This window comes from Salvia hispanica, chromosome 3 (genome assembly GCF_029641045.1).
Source record: "Salvia hispanica isolate PSC_SH4W2 chromosome 3, Shi_PSC_v1, whole genome shotgun sequence".
Lineage (NCBI taxonomy): Eukaryota > Viridiplantae > Streptophyta > Magnoliopsida > Lamiales > Lamiaceae > Salvia > Salvia hispanica.
This window is the reverse complement of record NC_142694.1, coordinates 40,149,800-40,174,777: the sequence shown is the minus strand read 5'-3', so window position 1 is coordinate 40,174,777 and position 24,978 is coordinate 40,149,800. Positions and strand designations below refer to the sequence as shown.

General features: G+C 40.1%; 3 protein-coding genes and 1 pseudogene across 12 annotated transcripts; 3 read left to right on the top strand and 1 right to left on the bottom strand.

Moving 5' to 3' along the window:
• Positions 1 to 5,567: 5,567 nt before the first annotated feature.
• LOC125213189 (chaperone protein ClpB1-like) lies at positions 5,568 to 9,176 on the top strand (annotated as a pseudogene). Its single transcript, XR_016136995.1, has 5 exons — positions 5,568 to 5,744; positions 6,026 to 7,204; positions 7,282 to 7,463; positions 7,554 to 8,654; positions 8,739 to 9,176. The product of XR_016136995.1 is annotated as a chaperone protein ClpB1-like (transcript).
• Positions 9,177 to 9,959: 783 nt separating this feature from the next.
• Positions 9,960 to 12,919, top strand: LOC125213190 (biotin carboxyl carrier protein of acetyl-CoA carboxylase 2, chloroplastic-like). 2 transcript variants are annotated; one of them, XM_048113586.2, is made up of 7 exons: positions 9,960 to 10,256; positions 10,901 to 10,951; positions 11,084 to 11,172; positions 11,254 to 11,566; positions 11,795 to 11,866; positions 12,165 to 12,230; positions 12,653 to 12,919. In XM_048113586.2, exons 1-7 carry the CDS (start codon positions 10,134 to 10,136, stop codon positions 12,674 to 12,676), a joined length of 738 nt encoding a protein of 245 aa, XP_047969543.1. In that variant the 5' UTR covers positions 9,960 to 10,133; the 3' UTR covers positions 12,677 to 12,919. The 2 variants fall into 2 exon arrangements, with proteins under 2 accessions (XP_047969543.1, XP_047969544.1); XM_048113587.2 differs by having other exon boundaries at positions 9,961 to 10,250.
• A 1,252-nt stretch (positions 12,920 to 14,171) lies between these two features.
• LOC125214442 (uncharacterized) lies at positions 14,172 to 19,157 on the bottom strand. 8 transcript variants are annotated; one of them, XR_016137192.1, is made up of 5 exons: positions 17,288 to 19,157; positions 16,494 to 17,155; positions 15,640 to 15,758; positions 15,287 to 15,383; positions 14,172 to 14,708 (listed from the first exon to the last, which is right to left on the bottom strand). XR_016137192.1 is itself a non-coding variant. In XM_089068666.1 (1 exon), the coding sequence occupies exon 1, from the start codon at positions 18,953 to 18,955 to the stop codon at positions 16,490 to 16,492; it is 2,466 nt and encodes an 821-aa protein (XP_088924792.1). In that variant the 5' UTR covers positions 18,956 to 19,157. The 8 variants fall into 8 exon arrangements, 1 of the variants encoding a protein (XP_088924792.1); XR_016137187.1 differs by having other exon boundaries at positions 14,172 to 14,404; positions 14,506 to 14,708; positions 16,494 to 19,156; XR_016137188.1 differs by having other exon boundaries at positions 14,172 to 14,404; positions 14,511 to 14,708; positions 16,494 to 19,156.
• A 797-nt stretch (positions 19,158 to 19,954) lies between these two features.
• On the top strand, positions 19,955 to 22,983 carry FRS9 (FAR1-related sequence 9). The gene is made up of 3 exons (XM_048118376.2): positions 19,955 to 20,079; positions 20,553 to 22,061; positions 22,575 to 22,983. Exons 2-3 carry the CDS (start codon positions 20,577 to 20,579, stop codon positions 22,740 to 22,742), a joined length of 1,653 nt encoding a protein of 550 aa, XP_047974333.1. The 5' UTR covers positions 19,955 to 20,079; positions 20,553 to 20,576; the 3' UTR covers positions 22,743 to 22,983.
• Positions 22,984 to 24,978: the final 1,995 nt, after the last annotated feature.

The following is a 24,978-nucleotide window of genomic DNA, read 5'->3' as shown; positions in this document are numbered from 1 at the left end:
AGCACTCCCAATGGTCCGGCTAAAAACTCTCTTATTTCTCCCTAACTCCTGCCACATCAGCGCTACATCAGCACTAAAATTTATCCCCAGTTTTTAGCCAACATTTAGCCAACTGCTCCAATGGTTTCTCCCTTATTTCTCCCTTATTTTTCCCTAACTCAACATTTCATTTTTACATCATCATTTTTAATATTGTTTAATTTTCCCTACAAATGTGTTTAATAAATAGATTTATAATGAACAATTCATCGTTGTATTAATCATTGTAAAATATAATACAACGAGAAAAAAAAAACTACAAATAAAAAACAAAGATTTAAAAAACTAAGAGGGAGGGGCGTCCGGCGGGAGGCCCATCGGGATCTTCATATTTTGGATGGTCGACCAGAGGGACTGCTTCTCTTCTGGGGTTCCGCCGCCGGTGAAGTATAGCGTGTACAGCTGCGTCAGATTGGCGACATTGGCAGAGAGCGTGGCTTGTTGTATGAACTGGGGTTCCGACTGGGCATCCGACGATGCGCCCTTCCCCTTCCGCCTCCCTTTCGCCTTCTTCGCTCCCACAGGGCGCTCGTGCGGACCATCCCCAGTCAAGTCGATGGGGGTCACGCTTCCCTCACTCTCCGCACCGCTAAGTCGCGAGCGCACCGATTTCCCGTGCAGCGCGGTGTGCATCCCCGTCCGAAATTTGGGGAGATCCTTCAGCCTATCATAGATGTTCCAATACTTGAAGCCCTTCGACAAGAACTGACCATTATACCTCTGCATGGCCTCATCTCGGACCATGTGCTCGTTCTGGCCACTCGTCATGTTCGTCATCAAGTTAGAGTATATACCGTTGAAGTGGCTGCAGTCCCTCATGAGGCGCTCCCAATGCCGGCGGATCGCCTCGCTGCCATGGTCCTTCATCGAGGCAGTCTTGTTGCTCGTGTACTTCTCCGCAACCCGCTCCCAGAACACGAGCTCAGTCTGGTAGTTGCTGCGCTCCGCGTTCTGCGTCGTGTCCGCCCAGCAGTTGGCTATCAGCTCGGACTCTTCCATAGTGTAAGTAGTCCTTACCCGCTTCGGCTTCTCATCGGAAGCCGTATCAGTCGCAGCCGTCGACGCCGGCGCCGGCGCCTTCCCCTTCCTGCTCCTAGAAGGCGGCTCGGCGGGCGTTTCTTCCACCTCGTAGTCGTCCGTGCTGAGTGTCGGATCCGTTGTGTACGTCGCGTCCTGAGATCCTTCGTCGTCTGGGTTGGATCCAGGGGTGTCGAACAACGATGTGACTATCTGGGGGCGATACACATCGTCGGCTGGAGAGGGCATGCTGAGGGCAGACTGGAAGTACGGAGAAAGTCTGCGCACCGGAGGAGTCTGCAATGGGGACGGACCCGCATATGGATATTGGTCGGGAGGAGAACCCATCGACAACAACGAGTTCGTCCACTGCTGATTTGCTTCATCAGTGGGAATTTGCGTACTCGGCTCTTTGCCCTTACCTTTTCGGGAATTTTTCCTACTTGTTATCATAATTTTGAATATTGAAGATTGAGATAATGAGATTGAAAAATTGAGAGAATGAAGATTGTGTGTGATGAATGGAGGAGGATGAATTATATATAGTGTAGGAATTATAGCCGTTGGTTGAAAAAAAAAAAATCGCCGAAAATCGCCGAATCGCGTTACAGTGGGCGCCGATGATTCGGCGATAAATCGGCGATGAATCAGTAAAATTAACGCCGATTTTTCGCCGAAATCACCCCAACGCCCGGCGAAAATCCAGCGATTTCCGACGATTTTTCGCCGACGATAACGCTTAACCAGTGAGAGTGCTCTTAACTTACTTTTGAGCACCGTCATGTGTGAATCTTAAGAGACACTAATTGGGCTTGCCACATCATCTCATTTGGAGATTCAAACATCATAATTGGATCATGGACACTATTTCGTAGGATCATGAAGGAAATCAAAAGTTTTGAGCATATAATCTATTTCCATCTATTTAAAATAAGAGCTTTCGCAATGGTCGGCTAGCCGATTCGTCGCGCTAGCCGATCGGCTAGCCGAACCATTGCAATCGGCGAGCGCGAAATCGGCGAGCGCATCAGCGTGGGCTGGCCGATCGCTCGTCGCTAGCCGATCCGCTGGCCGATCGGCTAGCCGCCATTGCAGAGGCCCGATCGGCTAGCGATCGGCCAGCGGTGTTTTTCGATTTTTTATTTTTTATTTTTTAAATCATATATAAACGCGATTTTCGTTTCATTTTCATTTGCACCACTTGTTTTAACGAGTTTTCTCTCTCTCTAACTTTCTGTTCAAGAGCATCATCGAGCGATGGATCACGCGGGTGGTAGCGGTAGCGGTAGTGGTGGGGATCCTAAGGAGTACGAACGGAGGATGAACGAGGCTATGGAGGCCTACATGAACCGCGGGATGGAGCGGTACATGCGTATGGTGGAACAGCAGGCGATACCTCGCCCTCCTCCACCAGTTGTCCACCACCGAGCAGTGATTGATCGGGATCACGTAGCTGCACATCAGCGGCTGTACGAGGACTACTTTGCAGAGTACCCGCGGTTTCCCGCCAACATGTTCCGGCGGCGTTTCAGAATGCGCAGGGAGTTGTTTATGCGCACGTTAGGGCATTGGAGCGTCAATATATGTGTTTCCGCTTCAGGCACGATGCGGCTGGCAGACCCGGCCACACCCCTATCCAAAAGTGCACGGCGGCAATCAGGCAGTTGGCCTACGGAGGCGCGGCAGACATGTGGGATGAGTACCTCCACATCGGTGAGTCGTCAGCCCTGAAATGTCTGAAGGAGTTCTGTGGGGGCGTGATCAGCATTTTCGGTGAGCAGTACCTTCGAAGCCCTACTCCCGAAGATTGTCAGAATTTGATGCAGATGCACGGGGAGAAGCATGGGTTCCCCGGGATGTTAGGCAGCATAGACTGTATGCATTGGGAGTGGAAGAACTGTCCGACTGCCTGGAAGGGGGCCTACACGACCGGCTACAAGTCAAAGAACCCCACGATAATCCTCGAGGCCGTAGCTGATTACCGGCTGTGGATCTGGCATGCGTATTTTGGGGTAGTCGGGTCGAACAACGACCTCAACGTCCTGAACTCGTCTCCCCTCTTCAACGAGAAGTGCCAGGGCGTCGGTCCAGCCGTCTCATTCGTGGCCAACGGCAACCGGCATGATATGGGCTACTACTTGGCGGATGGGATATACCCTCGGTGGCCGGTCTTTGTGAAGACGATCCGACAAACAAGTGATGAAAAGAAGGCCTACTTTGCGCAACGACAGGAGTCGGCGCGCAAGGACGTGGAGCGCGCATTTGGTGTGCTCCAGTCTCGATGGGCGGCAATCAAGGGCCCAACGCGTTTGTGGGATGTCGGATGCGTTTCCGAGATAATGTACGCCTGCATTATCCTGCACAACATGATCGTCGAAGACGAAGGCGTACAACTGACTAGTTGGGTCAGCGACGATGAAGCCGGTCCAAGCCACGGAACGGCCACCCCTAGTGTACGACAGGGGGTACCCCTCGATGAAGCCGACCGACTCAAGGAATTTGCCAGCATGCGCCAAGTGGATGCTCATATTCAACTCCAAAAGGATATAATTGAAGAGTTGTGGGCACGGAGAACTGCACGACGATAGTTTTTTTTCTTTATTATGCATGTACTTTTTTTTTTTATCTATGTAACTTTTTAAAATGCAATTAATGAATTTTTCCGTACACGTGTCTAAATTTAATTCCGTATTTTAATCGTAATTTTAATTCCGTAAATGTAGTATATTTTGAATTGTTTTTATTGCGGCTGGCCTATGGCTGGCCTATGGCTGGCCTAAATCTGACGTGGCAGGTGGTTTTTTTAGTGTTGCTGACGTGGCAGAGGAGAGAATGGTTGGCCTATAACTGGCCTATGGCTGGCCTAAGCACCATTGCGGATGCTCTCAAGTTGGAAGCGTGAAGTTTGAAACTGGCATTTACCAGCATGACTTTTGACACATGATCCCGTATTATAAAATGAGTTATGGATAGTATCTATCAAAATTTAACGCACTATCTCAAATTTGGGAGCATCATTTCATTTGAATCGTTAAATAGTACGAAAAGTCATGTAAGCATCATCTCATATACAACTTGTAAGTTCATAATCAGAGATTAAATGAGTTATGAGATTAATCTTGCTTGGAATTAAAAACCAAAACTGAATTTCCATTATCACATAATCTAGAGTTTAAAAATAGATATGTGAGAGAGTTACATGGAAAAAAGATTCTTTATAATTTTAGTATTTACTAGTATCACGTCCGGGACGTGCTTTGCACATATTAACATATTTTTACATATTAATTTTTAAGTATAAATGATTTAAATAAAATTAGAATCAATATTAACAATGAACAATATGAGTAACAGTTTTAATTATACGAGAATAAAAAATCTATACAAATCAACACTGAAATCATAGAGTAGAAGATAAAAATCTATCACAATAAAATAACTCGTTTGTCATCTTTAAAGTCGTCCGCCTTACCTAAAACTACAATAAAATAAGGAACAAAATCAATTTGTAATGCACAAAATCAATAATCAATATGTATTAAAACGATCACCCATAGAGCAAAACATAAAATGAAACCCATAAAAATATGCAATCGAACAATTCACACCACAAGCATTCATTGAACGGACAAAAAATATTTTTATTTGAAATTCTAATCAAACATTAAACCAAAATCAGGCCAAACCTCCATCACCCCCCTACAAAATTGAATAAACACAGTAAAAAATCAAAACCAGTTCACAGATGATATAAATATAGGCATATATCATGTGAAACCCAGAAAACATGTTCAACGGGCTCACCACAGTGCTGAACCAGTTCGTGCCCCAAAATCTAGTACTCTACTCCTTTAGTTGGAGCAAAATCAAGAATTCTTCTTCTCACCTAACACCGTCATTAAATACTAATTAGGGATAATAGTTCTCCAACCGTTAGAGTTTGAATTAGATTTTCTGGGATACTACACTTTCTTTTTTCTCTAAGAAACATATCTCACAAAATAACAATACTAATAAATAAAATCATGTTTCTAAAGTGAAGTATTAAATAAAAATCACCACAAAAACACTTCTAAACAACTATTTACAGGGACGAGAAGGACGTTTTAACGCATATCATGAAATCATTTAAACCGATGATCACATGTTCAGAACATTTCACTAAAATTTACCTCCCATTCACTCCACATAATCACACTTTTAATAATCTTTAAATTTTATATATTTAATTTAATATAATTTTTAAAATTAAATGTCAATTTTGTAAATTTCTCAAAAACTCTCCTTTTACATATCGTATAAATATTAAAATAGTAGATTTTATATCAGTATAAATAAGTGATTTTTTAAATAAAAATATATATAAAAATGAATAAACTTTTTGTCTAAAGATAAAGTAGCTAATTATTTATTCAGAATAATCCACGTAAATCTAGAAAATCCCCCACGATAAAAAGTGAATATTTAAACAGAGTAGGTTGAAATTTTCTAGTAGTTTCTAGCAGCGGCTTTCAAATTCCAGATATATCTCTGGCCTCATCAAAAATGGCCGCTTCATCTCTCCTCACTCTTCACTTCTTACGCAAACATCAATCATCGCAATTCACACAGCGTTTACCAAACGATCTTTCGACGCTAGATTCATTGAATCCGAAATCGCAACCGCCAGTTACCGGTGTTGTTCAAAGGTATGATTTATGCTACATTTTCCTGCATTTCTATTGATTGATCCTCGCCCATACCTAATACCATATCTGTTGGTATAATCTCTCTTCATGTGGTTTCAATTTGAAAATATGTAGAAACAGAGTAGCATTATGTCATGAATTTCATCGAACAAGCTGAAATTCTCCCAATTATCGATGCTTGTGTGCGAGTGTGTGATTGTTGTGTTCAAATTGATAATTCTTCGCTGATGTCGCAGTTTTTTTTTCGCATCTGATTACTGTGTTTTTGAATTTCGTTGCAGCATATTTCAATCAACTGTGAGCAGAAATGAATCCCGAGAATTTCACACACAAGTCTACTGAAGCCATCGCTGCGGCTCACGAGCTCGCAATTAGCTCTAGCCACGCTCAGTTCACACCTCTTCACTTCGCCGCAGCGCTGATCGGCGATGCAAACGGTATTTTCCGGCAAGCATTGGCCGGGGCAGGTGCCGGCGAAGATTCGGTTAACGCGGTGGAGAGGGTTATCAACCAAGCGATGAAGAAGCTGCCGTCACAGACGCCGCCTCCCGACGAGATACCGGCCAGCACGTCTCTGATCAAGGTCATCCGCCGCGCTCAGTCGCTGCAGAAATCGCGTGGCGACACGCACTTAGCAGTCGATCAGCTGATCCTAGGGCTTCTGGAAGATTCCCAAATTCAGGACCTTTTGAAGGAGGCTGGCGTGACAACCGCTAAGGTGAAATCGGAGGTTGAGAAACTGCGGGGTAAGGAGGGGAGGAAGGTCGAGAGCGCGTCCGGAGATACCAATTTTCAGGCGCTGAAGACCTACGGTCGTGATCTCGTGGAGCAGGCTGGGAAGCTCGATCCGGTTATCGGAAGAGATGAGGAGATTAGGAGAGTGGTAAGGATCCTCTCGAGGCGGACTAAGAACAATCCGGTTCTAATTGGGGAGCCAGGAGTTGGTAAGACTGCGGTAGTGGAGGGATTGGCACAGAGGATCGTTGCTGGCGATGTCCCGAGCAATCTTGCCGATGTGAGGCTGATTGCGTTGGATATGGGCGCGTTGATAGCCGGGGCAAAGTACCGAGGGGAATTTGAGGAGAGACTGAAATCCGTTTTGAAAGAGGTGGAAGAAGCTGAGGGGAAGGTTATACTGTTCATCGATGAAATTCATCTGGTTTTGGGGGCGGGACGGACAGAGGGGTCGATGGATGCTGCAAATCTCTTCAAGCCGATGCTCGCAAGGGGGCAGTTGAGGTGCATTGGTGCAACTACGCTTGAGGAGTACAGGAAGTATGTCGAGAAGGATGCTGCATTTGAGAGGCGTTTCCAGCAGGTGTATGTAGCGGAGCCCAGCGTTATTGACACAGTTAGCATCTTGAGGGGCTTGAAGGAGAAGTACGAAGGGCATCACGGTGTAAAGATACAGGATCGGGCACTTGTGGTGGCGGCTCAGTTGTCTTCGCGTTACATCACTGGTATGTGTGTAGGCTTGGCTGTGATCTTGCGTTAGTGTCCTGTTGTTTTCATTGTCTAATGTTTGAGGTTGGTGTAGGACGTCATCTACCGGATAAGGCAATTGATCTGGTTGACGAGGCCTGCGCAAATGTGAGAGTCCAGCTCGACAGCCAGCCGGAGGAAATTGACAATATGGAGAGGAAGAGGATACAGTTGGAAATCGAGCTCCACGCTCTAGATAAGGAGAAGGACAAAGCTAGCAAGGCTCGTCTCGTTGAGGTGAGTTTGTTTTTACAATTGAGTATGTGCTTCTGCTGCATAATGTGTAGGAATGATGTATTGTATTTACATTTTCGACTAATTTTGTAGGTGCGTAAAGAGCTCGATGATCTGAGGGATAAGCTGCAGCCATTGATGATGAAGTACAAAAAGGAGAAAGAGAGAATTGATGAGCTCAGAAGGCTGAAGCAAAAGAGGGATGAGCTAACATATGCCTTGCAAGAAGCCGAGAGGAGATATGATCTTGCGAGGGCTGCAGACTTGAGATATGGAGCCATTCAGGAAGTTGAAACTGCCATTGTGAATCTTGAAGGTGGTGCTACTGAGAATGGGATGCTTACGGAGACTGTGGGGCCGGATCAGATCGCGGAGGTCGTGAGCCGGTGGACGGGTATACCTGTGACACGGCTTGGCCAGAATGACAAGGATAGGCTGATCGGTCTTGGTGAGAGGCTGCACCAGCGTGTCGTGGGGCAGGATCAGGCGGTCACTGCTGTTGCAGAGGCTGTGTTGAGATCGCGGGCTGGTCTTGGAAGGCCTCAGCAGCCGACTGGTTCGTTCCTGTTCCTTGGTCCAACCGGTGTGGGCAAAACAGAGCTAGCCAAGGCGCTGGCTGAACAACTCTTCGACGATGACAGCTTGATGGTGAGGATAGATATGTCCGAGTACATGGAGCAACACTCCGTTGCTCGACTGATTGGCGCTCCGCCTGGGTACGTTGGGCACGAGGAAGGTGGCCAGTTGACTGAGGCTGCGAGGAGACGGCCTTATTGCGTCATCCTGTTTGATGAAGTGGAGAAAGCCCATCCCACTGTGTTCAATACCTTGCTCCAAGTTTTGGACGATGGCAGGTTAACTGACGGGCAAGGCCGGACAGTAGACTTCACGAACTCGGTGATCATCATGACTTCGAATCTCGGAGCCGAGTTTCTTCTTAGAGGATTGAGCGGGAAGTGCACCATGGAAAGTGCTCGTGAGTTGGTGATGCAAGAGGTGAGGAAACAGTTCAAGCCGGAGCTGCTCAACCGCCTTGACGAGATAGTGGTCTTCGACCCTCTGTCGCACGACCAGCTGAGAAAGGTGTGCCGCCTCCAGCTCAAAGACGTTGCGAAGCGCCTGGCAGAGAGGGGCATCGCCATGGGTGTCACGGAAGCAGCACTCGATGTCATTTTGGCCGAGAGTTATGATCCGGTAAGATCCGTTGCTTGGTTCTGCATGTACGTATATCGATAACCGATGTGTTGTGTTGCTGACTGTGGTGTTAATTGCTCTCAGGTATACGGTGCACGGCCTATACGGAGGTGGCTGGAGAAGAGGGTAGTGACGGAGCTCTCGAAGATGCTGGTGAGGGAGGAGATAGATGAGAACTCGACCGTGTTTGTTGACGCTGCAACAGACGGATCGGCACTAACGTACCGGGTCGAAAGAACGGAGGGCTTGTGAACGCAACGACCGGGGAGAAGTCGGATATATTGATCCAGATCCCTAACGGCGTGCGATCGGATGCTGCCCAGGCGGTGAAGAGGATGAAGATCGAAGAGATTGATGATGATGATATGGATGAGTGAAGTTGTTGAAAATTCAGTGTAGTTGGTAAATAAATAGGGTGCTCTCACATATTCCATGCTTGATTTGTTTCAATAACAAAATGAGAAAAATAAAAATGTACTGTAATATTTTTTGTATTATTCTAATCAATATTTATTATGCCTACTTTTGGCTATATCGAGATTACTAACTGATTTGTGTTTGATTATCATGGTCATCTATCGTTAAATTCTAACACTAATTTTAGTATTTTTATATATTGTGACTCAATTTAGAAAAAAATATAGATATCTACCCTTGAACATATCTACACCAGCTTTATAAATTTTAAATGGTCATCACGTATACAGATCGGTCAAAACATGTGACCATGACCAATCATGATTCTAATTTCAAACCATACGGGGAGTGAGTAGTTGATAGTTGCAATATAAATTGGATTTGAATGGTATTTATAAACAAAAAGTATTTCCAACTTATTTTTTTAATCTATATCAATTTTGGTATCTTTTGTTCATTTTCATTGTTTTTTAAAAGTTGTTTACGATAAGTGTGCGAGTGATCTTCATTTTTTGAGATTATTTCATAGTTGTGATTTAAAAAAATTATCTTGTAATATTCCAAGCTTGTATCTAGTAATATTAGTGATTCTACTAGTAAATCCCATCTACTAGTAAATTTTAATGGTGTTCTATATTGTAAAACACTCATTTATTTGTACATTTGTTCGCATCTCTAAAATTATATCGAGATGGTATTCAATTCAAAGGATTATAATATTATTAGACTGATTAATTATTTCAAAACATAGATGATTTATATTCCCTGCTGTTAGTCTTAACAGCTAATCTCGATCCCAGTCAATATCAAAAGAACAAGTTAATCTCGATCAATCGAAGATGATATTATTAATACGCCAGTAGGCAGTATGTATTGCAGTTTGTTGGTTTAAACTTCCAAAACGCCACCTCGTATGCATCGCCTGCTCAACCGTTATTCTGTTTCTTCTGCTAATTTTTCTTCAAATTTATCGTCACTCTCTCTACAAAAAAAACCTTCAAACTCTTCCCAAAAATCCACCTCTCTCTCTACACGCATTGTTCTGCATACATTCATAGCAAAATGGCTTCGTTCGCCACTCCATGTCCAAATGCTTCGTCGCCGCTGGCTGCGCCATCGAAGCATATTGATTCGTTCCCGCGATCAAAATGCCGAATGTTTCCGATCGCGAAAATCAAGGTTAAGGTGACTGCATTTTTACGGTTTAGTTTGATTGTAGCTCGTGTTGATGTGTGTACATTGTGGTGCTATGTCTAACATTGCGCCGGATTTACGCGTTTGCAATGCAGTAATGTAGAGAGATTTTAGATGAGTTTTGATTGTTGATTAGCAGAAACACTGTTAATTCGCGCGTATGTTGAAATGGAACGCTCTTTCCTTGACTGGATCAAACACTAAGTAGAGGTGCAACGTATTTCTCTGTATTTCGTAGTTCAGAACTCTAATTTTTACCCACTGTAGGTGGAGTTAGTGCTGAAATTCTTGTTTGTTTTGGCTCTTATTGATTATAGCCTTGAAGTTTTTTGTACGATTTATGAGATGAAATGTGTTCCTGCTAAGGAAAAATAGTTCAATTAGTTTGCTGATGTCTGGATCTGTGCCTTGCGGCGTGTTGTGCTATTCTAGCTCGTATTCAAAGCGAATTAGTTGTGATGAACCTAAGTAAGATAAAGAAAGTGGGATGAGCTTTTTAGAAGGTTTAGATGTACAAGAACTTAATGTTTTTGCTCAAGTACTCCTATCAAGGGCAGTTTAGTTCACAAATGATAGAATAATGGTACGTTGTTACTTAAACCGCGATATGGCTAAAGCTCCTTTTTCTCTTACAGGGGATTAGCCGGAACCATTCTGATGCGTTTAAGGTGTTCGCCATGAACGAGGTAGTACATATCCAGTAATTTGTTGAATGCAAATTACATGCTGGTTATTGTATTATTTCTTCTAGCCATCTTCCAGTCATCTGCGTGATGCTGCCATGAACTTGGGCTGATATTTTTCGTTACCTTGATAAGGTCTCCGTTGAAAAACCATCACTTGTGGCAGAGATCCCAAATGCAGAATCTGTTTCAGTTTTTATGGATCAAGTATCCGATCTCATCAAGTGTGTACGCTTATTTGCATAAATCGTCATACTGTTTCCTAGTGTAATACTATTAAATTCCATTTTATGAAAAATGGCCAGACTTGTAGACTCGAGAGATATTGTGGAGTTGCAGCTGAAGCAATTGGATTGTGAGCTGGTTATAAAGAAAAAGGAAGCACTGCTGCAACCTTCAACTTCAGCTCCAGTATTTTACGCCCCACAGACTACATATTCACCTCAACCTCCTACAACAAATGTACCAGCTCCTACTTCATCAACACCTTCACCTTCACCTTCGCCTGCAGCATTACCGGCCCCAGCAAAGCCAAAGTCATCGCATCCCCCATTCAAATCTCCAATGGCTGGGAACTTTTATCGGTCCCCTGCCCCTGGTGCTCCACCTTTTGTAAAGGTTAGCCCAATTGTGTATATATATGTCTTCCATCCTGTGTGATTTGTCCCCTATAATCTCTCCCAGATGCAGATGTATCAAGTTTGTTAACAAAAAAAAATGTAATCAATTTGTATATATACTACTATTTTATGATAATGTGCTTTCTTTTCAGACTTCGTTACTTTCTTCAATGCTGTAATAACTAATAAGTTGCTCCAAAGGCTAATTCAGAGTTGGTTTTTCTAGGTTGGAGATAAGGTTCAGAAAGGACAAGTAATATGCATTATTGAAGCAATGAAACTGATGAATGATATCGAGGTAAGCTCCTAGAGCCATAGACCTTAGAATCGAGATTTTTTGTCTATACATTCCGTCTCAATGAGTATAATCCATGAATAAATCAGCAAGAGATGTTTGGATCAGATGGGGCTTTGTGATGACTAAGTTTCTATGGAAAGTTCAATTATTTCGATAGCACCACGGGGAAAGAACTTATTTCTTGCTTGCATTGCAATTAGGCATTTCTTGGATTTGTTATATACTCCGTACTTTACATAATCCTCAAGCTATATGCATGATTATCTTATACATTTGGCGTGTTCGTGGTATCATTCAGGCTGATCAGTCTGGCACTGTGGTTGAGATAGTAGCGGAGGATGGGAAACCTGTCAGTGTGGACACGGTATCTCTTTTGCTCTTCTACACACATCATTCCTTCATTTTCAATTCATAACGATTAGTACCAGAAAATCCTTTCATTGCCTCTGTTTTGCTTAAAATAAAACATAAATAACAAAATTTCCCATCATAGCTAAAACCAAAACCTTTGTCACTGTGCCTTTTTTTTGTTGCTTTTACCCACTAAAATGCAAATTCTGCAAAAGTACAAAACAATTTGGTGGTATATATACAACCTAGGGGCTACCTTGCAGTTATCGAATAGCTAAGTTCATGATTTACTAAAGAAACAAGTTTAGTTAACACACATCGTTCCCTTAAAAATAACGACTGGTTTTGGCCCTGTGAAACGAACATTCTCACAGCATATAGCGTCTCATTCTTCATCTCCCCGTGTTCTTCAAAGTGTTTTTTCCTCATCTGCAGCCTTTATTCATCATCGAGCCGTGAAAAACCCAGATTATGATGGAGGACCATCTTTAAAAGGAAAAGAGTAAGATATTTCTTGGCCTTGTCGATATATTTACCATGAAATCAGCTTTGATAGCTAAGTCATCACTTATATTTTGACAATAAAACATACTCTGCTACAGAAAATGCAATCGTGTAGTCTCTTGTTATCATGTACTATTAATCTTGGTTAATCACAGTAAACTATGGAGTTGAATGATTAGCAATATGGAGTACTACTTATTTTCTTTGGCGTCTCTATTTATGATTTTTTAATGTATTTTTCTTCTCTGTAATATTGTGGTGAGATATATGTAACAGGCGGTGGATGACACGATTCTTAATCCAAGTTAGTACTATATAGTAAAGTAAGAGAGATAGGATAAAATAATAATTAAAATTTTTGAAAAAAGAGACCCATCAAAAAAAAATTATCATATATAGATAGAGATTATCAGATTAATCTTGGTTGATAAACCAAAATGAAAAAACAAACGAGTATTTTTTGAGAATACACTACTAGGAAAATGAATTTTGCAACGACTTTTGAAGCTTATTTAGGATTTCCCTATGTGATAGGGGAGTGATCAATTGTTAACTCATTCCTTAGTTGCTAACTACCACTAATTTAAGACTATAAGATTTTAGAAATCTTGTGGTCTACAATTTACCATGTGTAATTTCGTTTTTCATTTTTTAATATTAAAAAAATAATAGTAATTACCAAATTTAGGGCTATAGAAATATAATGTCAATACAGTGTATAAAATACATCAACACGAAGACATAATAATATCAATACAATTTCATATTGACATTTTACAAGCATAATATTGACATATTATGTAAGGTGTATTGACATAAATTTGTTGGTCAAAAAATACGAAAATTCAATAAAAAAATTCAAATTTTTTTCAAATTTTGACGTCGGAACATATGCATGTAGTATATCGTTGGAATCCTTATAAAATTATCTTTAATGTGATATATGTTATATGAATTTAAAGTTTTGGGATTTCTTTTAAAAGTTAGTTATAACTAACTTGACATTAATACCCCTATTAATTTTTATTAGAATTAATCATATAGCCTTATTGACGTTTTTTGCTGATCGTATTGATATTTCGTGGTTGTTGATCGATCTAGGCCTTTAATTTGAATATCTAATGGCTATTATTGAATTGTAGTTAGCAATTAAGCATTTAATTAGCAATATAACATTCCCCTCATATGATATTTATCAAATTAAGTTTCACATATGTGTTCATTTAACACTATACATTTTCTTTTAACATTATATTCAAATAATGTTTTATTCAAATATATTAAAATATTAATCTAATATATTTAAATAATAAGAAAAAAAATTAAAATTTTGGAATATCTCAGGTATTTTTGTTCAGCTCAGATTTAGCTATAAAAAATTAGAGTTTTCGAATATTGATCGGTTCAGATTTATATTTTCTCAAAATTCAAAATTTCGAATATACACGAATGATAACAAACAGGAAGATTCAAAATATAAAAATATTAGGTATATACATGAATGATAACAAACAGGTCTAAACGAAATGCGATACATCTACCATTGCCCAACAAGAGGAGGAAACTTTTATACGTTGCCGGAGAAGGAGAAAGAGAAGGAGAAGAAGTACGCCCGCCTTCTTTTGATCGATCCAAACTCATCAAACCTCGCGTTAAAGCAACTCTCCACACCCCTGGAGATATCTGCAACAGCAAATGAGCAAATTTCAGGGCATGTCCAAGCAGCACCACTGCATGGATATGAAACAAACTGTGAAGTGAGATTTTATCGACAAACACCACACCACACCACGACGTTAGTGGCAGTATAGAGATACTGAATTTGTAGGAATTTATGTTTCCAGAAGCTGTTCTTTGAAACTTCCATGCATGAATGGATTGGAGTAGCTAGAATAGAATTGATGAATCGTACTTGAAGCCGAAGCTACATAGCTCAAACTTGCACAATCTTCTCTGATCAAGTGCTGTACGTAAATTTACAATCGATCTGAAACAGAGAAATAGTAGCAAGTGTACAGTGACGGAAATTTAGATACTACTAGTCATTTAAACTGGAAACAATTGAGTGGAAAAACATCCACTCCCAACTCCACGAGCCAAAAACAAAAGGACAACTACAGTAATACTCCCTACGTCCCAGATTAAGAGTCACTTTTTGCCATAAAACTCTGCCCCAGTTTAAGAGTCACTTTTAAAATTTTCCATATTTGGTCATACAATTTTACCACATTCTTCATCAAAATTACATAAAAATGCCATTATCTACATTAAAATAAATCAAAACAAAAATCAAAAGTCAAAAGGGACCCACCTTCAACCAACTCCACCATCTCACTTCATTTATTACACAGTCTACCATCTCACTTTATTTATTACACACTTCAACTCTTTCTTAAAATCCGAGCCATAACAATAAGTGACTCCAAATGTGGGACGGAGGGAGTAATTTCTTGAAGAAATTGAGAAGAGTCAGATAGTGTACTGTGTACATGGACTTTATTTAATCGGAGCAGGTGTGTTATAATGCTAATTTAAGCGTGTTGTCTGAAGTTCAAAAAGGATTACCTGAAACAGAGTGAGTCAAGTATATTCCGATGAAATCAATAGCCGGATGCCTGGAATTCTGTTCCCAGATCTTGAGTTATCTCAGTACCAAGTTTTCCTGACACAAATACCACATTAAGAAGCCATAGAGAAATACTTCTAATCGACCGATATGCGATAGGGATGGACGGAGTAGGTGTTATTACTGCTATTCTGGACCTACGGAAAAAGATATTATGCTGTTCTGATCAAAACTATCATTCGAATTTCGAAATGCCAATGTATGATGCTTTTCCAGTTTGAATCAAACAAATTCTTAGAGATAAAACGTGATGAGATTCAGTTTTAAAATTCCAAGTATTTTAACAACTGACCTTTAATGCCAGCGCATGCAGTTGTAGCATAGCTGGACCAAGCTTGTGATTACTTTTGCGGTTTTGCCTACAGGATAAATATCCATGAAGCATTCACCGAGTGGGAATCAGAATATTTCCTGATAAACCCAAGCACAGAAAAATGTCAAATCAAGTTGCACCTATTTTCAAAGCGTATATGTAGTTCAGGAGCTTATACTTCTAGAGTGTTTTAAGGAGCTTATAAGCTCAGTCAAACACCCTCTGAGTTGTTAAAATAGTACTACTATGAAATAAGAACATACAATCTTATGTAAAATAAACCACTAGCTCATGAGAGCCCATCCAAGTAAAGTATCCTACAGGAAAGGGAAAGATATCTATGATAGACAATGTGCATGTTTCACATTTGGCTTCAAATGAGTTTCGTTAAGTATTACTACTAGTTAAGTAGGGCCAAAGAGGACAGAGCAAAAAATAATGACAGAACAAGCAATCTGTTGGATAGTGGATCAGATCTCCTGTCTTGAACCTAGTTCACATGGCCGAGGGTATTAATTTCCCAGAATTTGGCTCTATCAAGGGCTGATACTAGACCTGATATGTAATATGAAAATTAATAACTAAATTATGCAGCTTGATCAAACAAGCAGTTTAAATATAACAATTGTGGCTATTTGGCTTGTTGTTAGATAAATAGAAGAGGGGCATAAACAACATGTGATTTTTTGCCATTGTTCTAAATAAGAAAATATGTGGTGCTCTAATTTATAAACATCTAATGGAAGAAGAGAGGTTATGCAAATCTTAATCCTAGTTCAGCATACAAAAAGGGGAAACATAAGTCCTACCAAGGGGAATTTGGGAAAATTTACCGCTGAAACTGCAGTTTCTTTGCTTTCATGATACCATCATACAATGCTGCCATAATGCGGTCATCTGGTCGCATTCCGTTGGATAACATCTCATTCACAAGAGTTGAAACCTTGCCCAGATTTCCCTGCTTGCAATAACCAGAAATGAGGGCTGTGTATGCAACGATATCAGGTAGTAAACCTTGATCAATCAATTGATTGAAAAGGGAAACAGCATCTTGAAGGTTCCCTGACTTGCAATGACTGTCAATCAGTGCTGTGTAGCAAATGACATCAGGCTTTAATCCCATCTCCTTCACATCACACAAAAAGGTTGAAGGTTCCTGTTTTACCATCTTGTTTCCTTCTGAACGTTTCCTAGATCGATTTTCTTTCAGAGTTATTTTATTCAGCCCATCAGCCAATACCGTATATGTTATAATGTCAGGATTCATGCCCCTTGCCTTCATATCACTTAAAAGATCAAAGGCTTCCTGCAGGCGGTTCACTCGACAATATCCATTCATAATAATGGTGTAGATAATTGCATCGGGAGTTAATCCCCTACCGACCATTTGGTCAAATGCCCATCGGGCATTTTCCATGTCTCTAGCGTGGCAAAGAGCAGCTATAATATTGGTGCATATCGATGTATTAGGGCCATCATCAGTAGAAAGCATATCCTGAAAAACTACAATAGCTTTTTTATATTCCTTTTCCACACAAAGGCTGTTAATAAGTGTTGCACATGAATTCCTACTTATAAGTATGCCTATGTTAAACAATTCACAAAAAACTTTAAAGCCCTCGATCACCTTGCCTGATTTGCAGTAACCATTCACCAAGGAAGAATAATTTTCTATGCTCTTTTCTCCCAGATTCATGAAATATGTTTTTGCTTCTTTCACTTTCCTCGCTAAGCAAAGGCCTTCAATAATCATGTTGTGCGTGACTCTGCTGGGAGTCAAGCCTTGATCATTCATCACTTTAAGCAGTGAACACACCTCATCCAGCAGTCCGTTTCTAGACAACCCACCAGCAAGGACATTATAAGTAACAATATCAGCTCTAAGGCCGCTTTGTTTCATTTCCACAGATAAACGCACAGCATCAAAAATATTTCCTTTTAGACAGTGACCATTTATCAATGTCGTATAATGCACAATATCTGGCCTGAGTTTCTTATACTTCATCTCATCCAACAATCTTTTTGCATCATCTAACTTGCCCATTTTGCACAAAGCATCAATAACAACATTATATATGACTTCATCGAGAAAGATGCCCAGCTTCTTAGAGTTAACAAACCAGTTTATTGCTTCAGAATACATGCCTTTCAGGCACAAGCACTGAAGAATCGAAGAGAGTATCCAGCAATTAGTTCTGAAACCCTTTTTCTCCATCTCATCATGGATACCCAAGGCTCGAACGATATCCCCAGAATCACAATACCCCCGGATTAAAGCGTGATAGCTAACTTTGCTAGGCACTATCGCATGTTCCTCCATGTCAAGTAATACCATTTCCGCCTCTTTCAGATTCTTCTGACTAACAAAGCCTTGAATTACAATAGTATAAGCATAAACATCCACAGGGACACCTTTGGCATCCCAAGCTTGTAAAAACTGATACGCTAAGCTTGACCGGCCATGACTGCAGAGTGCTTTTAGATAAGCTGTACAGGCAAAACAATTAGGCACCACCCCAGCCTCCTCCATCTCAAAAAACACGTCAGCAGCTTCTCCCAAACTCCCCATTCGACAATACGCCTTAACTACAATCCCAAAAGTATATACATTTGGCTCCACCTCAATATTCTTCAGCTGTCTATAGATAGCAACAGCCATGTCCACTTTCCCACGCCCAACTAACCTATTCATCAAAAAGTTACACAACGACACACACGGCCGAACACCGTGCCTTCTAGTCACAAACAGAGTCTCAATCGCCTCATCGAACATTTCTAAACCAGCGTAGCTCTTAACCATGGCATCAAGCGCCCGAATCAGGGAGCTACGCCCACCAGCAGCCTTCACCTCCTCACCAATTGCATCCAACAACTCCGATACCTCAAAACAAAAATTCCCCCCTTTCAATTTCACAACATCCTTAAACAAAGACTCCAATTTTTGGTCCAAGCGGCAATGGCAGAGTAACTTGATCATAGCCAAGTAACTTCCTGTATCGTGCTGAAATCCCCTCTCCTTCAGCTGGTTAAAAAAGGATAACGCATAATCCGGTTCCGATTGCATATTCTGCAGAATCTGAACGACATCGCGTGAACTCAATCCCAAACAATTCTCATTCCCGCCGTGATTAGTTACGGCAACATCATTCTCCGAGCCGGAATTCAGCTCCTCGGAGCCGGAATCCGAAAAATAAGGAGTGGAATGAGCTAGCGAAGGAACTGATTGCAATCGAATAAATTGGAGATATCTGGAGAGATTTAGGCGAGATGCTGACCTAATTGTAGATACCAGCATCGAACAATTTCAATCTCTCCACACATTTGCCGATAAAATCGTTTCTGTGATTCAGGAATCCGCGAATTGAGGTCAAAGACCGTAGTTTTGAATGACAATTGAGTTTGAAGAACAATTGAGATCAAAGGCCGTAGTTTTGAAGAACCCTAAACCCAATTGAGTTTGTGTAAACCCCCTTGTTGGGAAGCTAAAAACCCTTGAGCTTTAAACCCAACTAGTCAGCCCGGCCAGACCCTTTTATTAATTGGTTATGGTCGATGCAACTTAGTTAGTAAAACGTTTTCGAATGGACTCGACTTTGCAATATACCACTATTATCGACATTATTTTGAAAAAATGAAAAAAATACTGTAGTGTTTATGGTATGATTTTAGGGCATACACAATAGTGGATGAACCCAATTAGTCGACCGATCATTCGGGCGCACGATCGTCCACTATTGCACACGCCCTACGAATTTTGTGTTTCCCCTCATATTTCACTCTATAAATACACCCCGTTATTATTTCATTACTATCACCTTTCAACTCTAATCTCTTTTCCGCGCGACTTTAATGAGATTCTAGCGGCAACGACTACAATGTGCGAATAATAAGCCCATCCTCGATTTCAACATGATATGATCGAAGAAATTTGGGCACGTAACCATTAAAGCTTATTTTTATTATTTTTAGTTTGTTTCCCCTTATACATGTTTATAAACTGAATGATAAAATATTGATGTGTCAAAGGAGAATGGTGATAAGACATGATTTTTCTAATCATTGCGACTTCTTATCACTTTCCAAAATATATTAGCATCATCGACATAGATGCATCATATCTATGCAAATAGAGTATATTTGAGTAGGTATACCTAGTCAAACCTTTGGAAGACACCTTAAATAAAACTAAAATATTTTAAACTAATGCAAATGAGTAGCTAGTTTAATTGGAGTTTTGGGATTAAGAACATGAACTCCATTAGAATTATTAGTACTCCGTAAAATTAGAACATGGTTTTCACATATTATACATATAGTGTTATGTTTAATTTTATTGTCAAGTTGGCAAAATGCATTTTTACTTCGACTAACATATTGAAAACTTTCGCTGAAAGCTCCTACACCTCCTTCATCGGCGCAGTAAGTTTTCGTGAATTTTTTTCCAAATCTTCAAAAACCGTTTCAATTTCTGGTGTTACGTTCTGCAAGTTTCAATTTGTCATTACTTTGGGCGTGAATTTGCTTATGAACCGCTCAATTGTGCAGATAACTAAGAATTTTCACAGCGATTTTTTTTTATTTGATTTTTCTCGTTACTTGATTGAGTATTTATACTCCATCGAATTGATAGATAATACTATTTCTGCGTTTTCGCATATAATTGTAATTGCAAACGGAAGAACTGATTCCACATATGGTTTGATTTGTATACAGATATATGTGAGCAAATATGAATCTCTATGCTGCTGCATTTTGAATTATATCCCACTTCAATTAATTTGCTGATGGTTTGAATGTGCTAAATTTGATTAGGATTTGCAATTTTTTGCTATATCCATTTTACTTAGGGATTAGGGTTTGTTAGGTTAATACTGTTTGATTTCTCGTTGCAGCATTAATTGGGGATAAAATTACAAATGAATAATAGCAGCAATAGGCAGAGAAACCTTGGCCCCGGGGTTCAGTATTTGCTGGATTATCTTAAGAAAATGGCAGCTGATAATCCTGGTTTCTTCTATGCATTTGAGGGTGATAATGAGCTATGTGGTAATGTGTTTTGGGCGGATGCTGCTTCTCGGTCGAACTATAGCTATTTCGGTGACACGGTTAGGATTGACACCTCGTATAGGTCTAGCCGGTCGAAGATACCATTCGTCACCTTCACGGGCATAAATCACCATGGTGAGCCTGTCCTGTTTGGCTGTGCATTGCTTCTGAATGAATCGGACACCTCCTTCGTTTGGCTCCTCCAGACGTGGCTCCGTGCAATGTCTGGACGTGTACCTGTGTCCGTCACTAGTGATCCCGATAGACTGATTCAGATGGCTGTGGCGCAGGTGCTTCCAGAGGCACGTAATCGCTTCTGTAGGTGGAGTGTGTTCAGGCAGACGCAGGAGAAGTTGGGCAATGTGTGTCAGGTCAACCCGAGCTTCGACTTTGAGCTAAAGAAGTGTGTGAATGAGGCCGACACGGTTGAGGAGTTCGAGTCTTGTTGGGGGAGTTTAGTGAGTAGATACTATTTGATGAATAACGAGTGGTTGCAGTCTTTGTATAATATCCGTGATCAGTGGGTCCCGGTTTACTTGAGGGACGTGTTTTTTGGGGAGTTATCTGCAGTGGACTGCAGTGATGCCTCTAGTTTCTTCTCTGACGGGTTCTTGAGCAGCTCCCCCACAATACAGATGTTGATTAAACAATGCGAGAAGGTTGCTTCGAGTTGGCACGAGAAGGAATTGAAGGATGACCTTGATACATCTAGTGCTAAGCCCGCTTTGAAGACACCATCCCCTATGGAGAAGCAGGCCGCGAACCATTACACCCGGAGGATTTTCATGAAGTTTCAAGGGGAGCTGGTGGAAACCCTTGCTAATCCGGCCATTATAGTCGATGAATCTGGTGGAGTAACAACGTACCGAGTGGCTAAATTTGGCGAAGAGCACCGAGCTCACTCGGTCAGATTCAGCACGTTTGACTTGAAAGCTACGTGCAGTTGTCGGATGTTTGAATTTTCAGGTATCACATGCAGACATATACTCTCGGTTTTCAGAGCCAAAAACGTGCTCATGCTCCCGTCTGAATATGTTCTGAAACGCTGGACAAGAAATGCCAAGACCGGCTGTGGAGAAGCCATGCCATCTGCTTTTGGGGGACCAAGCACTTATCAAGAATCTCAAATGGTTCGTCATGATAATCTACGCCAAGAGGCTCTAAAGTATGTGGAAGAAGGCGCAAAATCTATACATGTGTACAATGTGGCTATGAACGCTCTGCAAGAGGCTTCAAAGTGCGTTGCTGCAGTAAAGAGCAGAAGCTCTGGCTCTACACATTGCACCATTGAAGCAAATGGAGGAAATAAGGAGATGGATGCAATCAAGAATCAGTCTTCATCGTGCTTATCCAGGGTTAGATTCTCTTGATTATCTCTTTCCATTTTGTTTTAAATCAAGATACTGTTGTTGCCAATGATACGAAACCGCATCTGAAGCTGTATAATCACACACATCGAACTTTCTCATCATTTTTAGGTCTAAAAGGCTGTGGGAATTGCTGTTGGGCATGCATACTTATATTGTAGATAGGGTTAAGGGTTTCGAGACATATGGCTGACGTGCTCTGTAATCCCGGGGCTGGGCCTGGGTTGGTCTGTTTTTGTTAGCAATGGGTGTTTTAGTCATTTTGCCAATATAAATAGTGTATCTGAAAATGATAGTACAAATTGTGTTGGTGGTGTCGAACTGGGTAAACAATTCTCTTTTGCTTTTCTAATAGCCTTTTTTGCTTTATTTCGTAGCAGAAATGTTGATCATTAATCCTTTATCACGAATGTTAGAGCTCTCGTCTCCTCGGTTTAAGCACTCTCGCTCTACAAAACAGAGTGTCACTCGTAGAGAATCCTAATGCTATTGGTTTTGCAGGAGGAGAAGGAGAAGAAAATCCAAGAACTGACAGCAGAAGTTGAGCAGACGAACCAAAGATGCGAAGTGTATCGAGCGATTCTGCTTGCACTTTTCAGAGACATGGAGGACCAGAAGTTGAAGCTCTCTGTGAAGGTCCAGAATGCGCGCCTTTCGCTGAAAGAGTAAATGTTGCGCAATCCCCTTAGCACCGCCATTCACGTTGAACTAGTACGAGCCTCCTAGTCTTGCCCTCGTGTTGGCTATAACCTTTGCTGTAAATCGTGTTTCGTCATCTGTTCTCGTGCTGCCCCTCGGAAGAGGACATCTAACCATGTCACAATATGAGATGATGTAAACCGTCAGATTAATTTGGGATGAAGGGCGTGATAATTGAAGTATGAAAATAAAATGAAAATATATTTTGTCTTTTGATCTTTTCACTTACTACCTTATTCTATATCCTATTTTATTATCTTTTCACTTAACATAAAAATAATTGCATAAAATTTGAGCTGGAAAAAAAGTATTCCATGTTATTGGGTACAAATAGAGTAGTAGTAGTAGTAAAATAATTCACAACTAATAATTGCAAGATTAATTTAAGATATCTAACTAGTGTCAACACCCGTGCACACGGGTCATAGGATTTTCAGTAATGAAGACAATTGGTAAGTAATTTAAAATTTAAAATAAATATAAATAGAATATGGAGAAAAATATCAATCTTTGTCCCCGAAGTAAACTATTTAGTAATAGACACATAATTTATAAAAAATTGATTTGTAAAATTGAGTGAAAAAGTAACACAAAGTAGAATAAAGAGATAGCGATGTTTATATTTAAGAATGTAGAATAAATATAATTCTGTTGATTAAAATGTATATAAGGAAATGTGCAATTAAAATGAATTTTGAGGGCTAATCTTACACAACTACAATATAATAAAAATCAGAATTATAAAATAGTTAGTTAACAATTTAACTAAATAATTAGATCATAAGTTTCCACAACAAAAATCATAAAAATAGAAAAATAGAAAGTACAATAGTAACAACAACAACCAGGAGTTTATAAATTTTGAAAAACTTATTTGTAAACAACCTCTATAAATATATAAAGCCACAGTTTTTCAGGCTAAATTTTCCCGCTCAACTTGATAAAATATGGCTGAAACATATATTAACTTCTCAATATGGTAGAATATTATAGTCAAGCCATTACTTGAATATTCATTGGATAATAAGCCATATCAAATCAGCTTTGTTGGAAGGAGGTGGAGTGATTAATAAACTATGTCTCCCTCTTTATATCTCGAGCCTCGTGGTCCATGTGGAAGTGAGAGGAAATTTTTGAGTTGATATATGTCATAAGAGATGCAGTCACATCAAGACTGAGTTGGCATATTCCATAACAGAGGCGGTCATATCAATTTTTAAATCTATCAAATAAAAAACTGATCTTAATAAGATTGAAATATGGTGAACAATTTTACATATAAGTAAATAAGTAAATAAGACAAAAGCTACTGTATTATCCATCATGTAAAATGGTTTACCAGAGAAGTTTTAAAAGTCTATAAATATGAAACTGGGGAATTTCTATTAACATAATTTCACAATCTAATTCAGTTTCTCTCTCAATTTTACATGTTTAGTAAACATGTTCTTATTCACAACATTCATCGCCTTTCAATTTTCATCAGTTTAGTCACAAAATTTCTATCTGAATAGCCGTTTAACAATTACTCTCATAAACTCTACTACTCCTATCTTAGAATGACATTTTACCTTTTGCAGAAAGGAAGGTGAAAGAAATAAGTTGAGAAGAGAAGAATCCAATCAGAATGCAAGCAGTACGTCATAAATTATGATGGAAAAGCAAGTTTAATTATTAATATTGCAAAAAATAGAAGTGGGCCAAAAGAGATAAGAACAGAGGATATACAGGTAAGATATTTGCTTAAACCAAATCATATCACATTAAGAAGAGGATGTACTCATTTTATAGCTATTGATATAAATGTTGGTGAGCCTCAACTCATGAACATATCAAAGAAGGCATTTTAGAACCTTATATGCACTAATTAAGACCATATCTATAATTTTCTTCCAGAATGATAAAGAATAACATCAATGAAGAAGAGAGAGCAACAACTGAAGACCCAACAACAGCGCAGCCATTGCAGAAGTGGCAAAAGTGGCAAGTAACAGAAAAAACTCATACAACATTTATAAAAAATAGTAGTACTATTAAATTGTGATATTTTGTTTGACAAAATGGACAAATGCCGGTATTGCCGTGTTGGTGTAAAATAAAAGCTCTTAAAAGGCGATGTAAAAGAACAAAAAATGGTTCATAACAAAAGTCTCCAATTTGATTTTTCTGGGGAATTTGCGGTAAAATCAAAACAACGAGATGTAGT

Bases quoted from the DNA above. Each gene is read 5' to 3' on its own strand.
- LOC125213190 (XM_048113586.2), top strand. From the start codon at position 10,134: ATGGCTTCGTTCGCCACTCCATGTCCAAATGCTTCGTCGCCGCTGGCT. The intron at 11,173-11,253 runs GTGTGTACGCTT...AAAAATGGCCAG, and splicing joins CAAGTATCCGATCTCATCAA to ACTTGTAGACTCGAGAGATA. The intron at 11,567-11,794 runs GTTAGCCCAATT...TGGTTTTTCTAG, and splicing joins GTGCTCCACCTTTTGTAAAG to GTTGGAGATAAGGTTCAGAA.
- LOC125214442 (XM_089068666.1), bottom strand. From the start codon at position 18,955: ATGCTGGTATCTACAATTAGGTCAGCATCTCGCCTAAATCTCTCCAGA.
- FRS9 (XM_048118376.2), top strand. From the start codon at position 20,577: ATGAATAATAGCAGCAATAGGCAGAGAAACCTTGGCCCCGGGGTTCAG. The intron at 22,062-22,574 runs GTTAGATTCTCT...TTGGTTTTGCAG, and splicing joins CTTCATCGTGCTTATCCAGG to GAGGAGAAGGAGAAGAAAAT.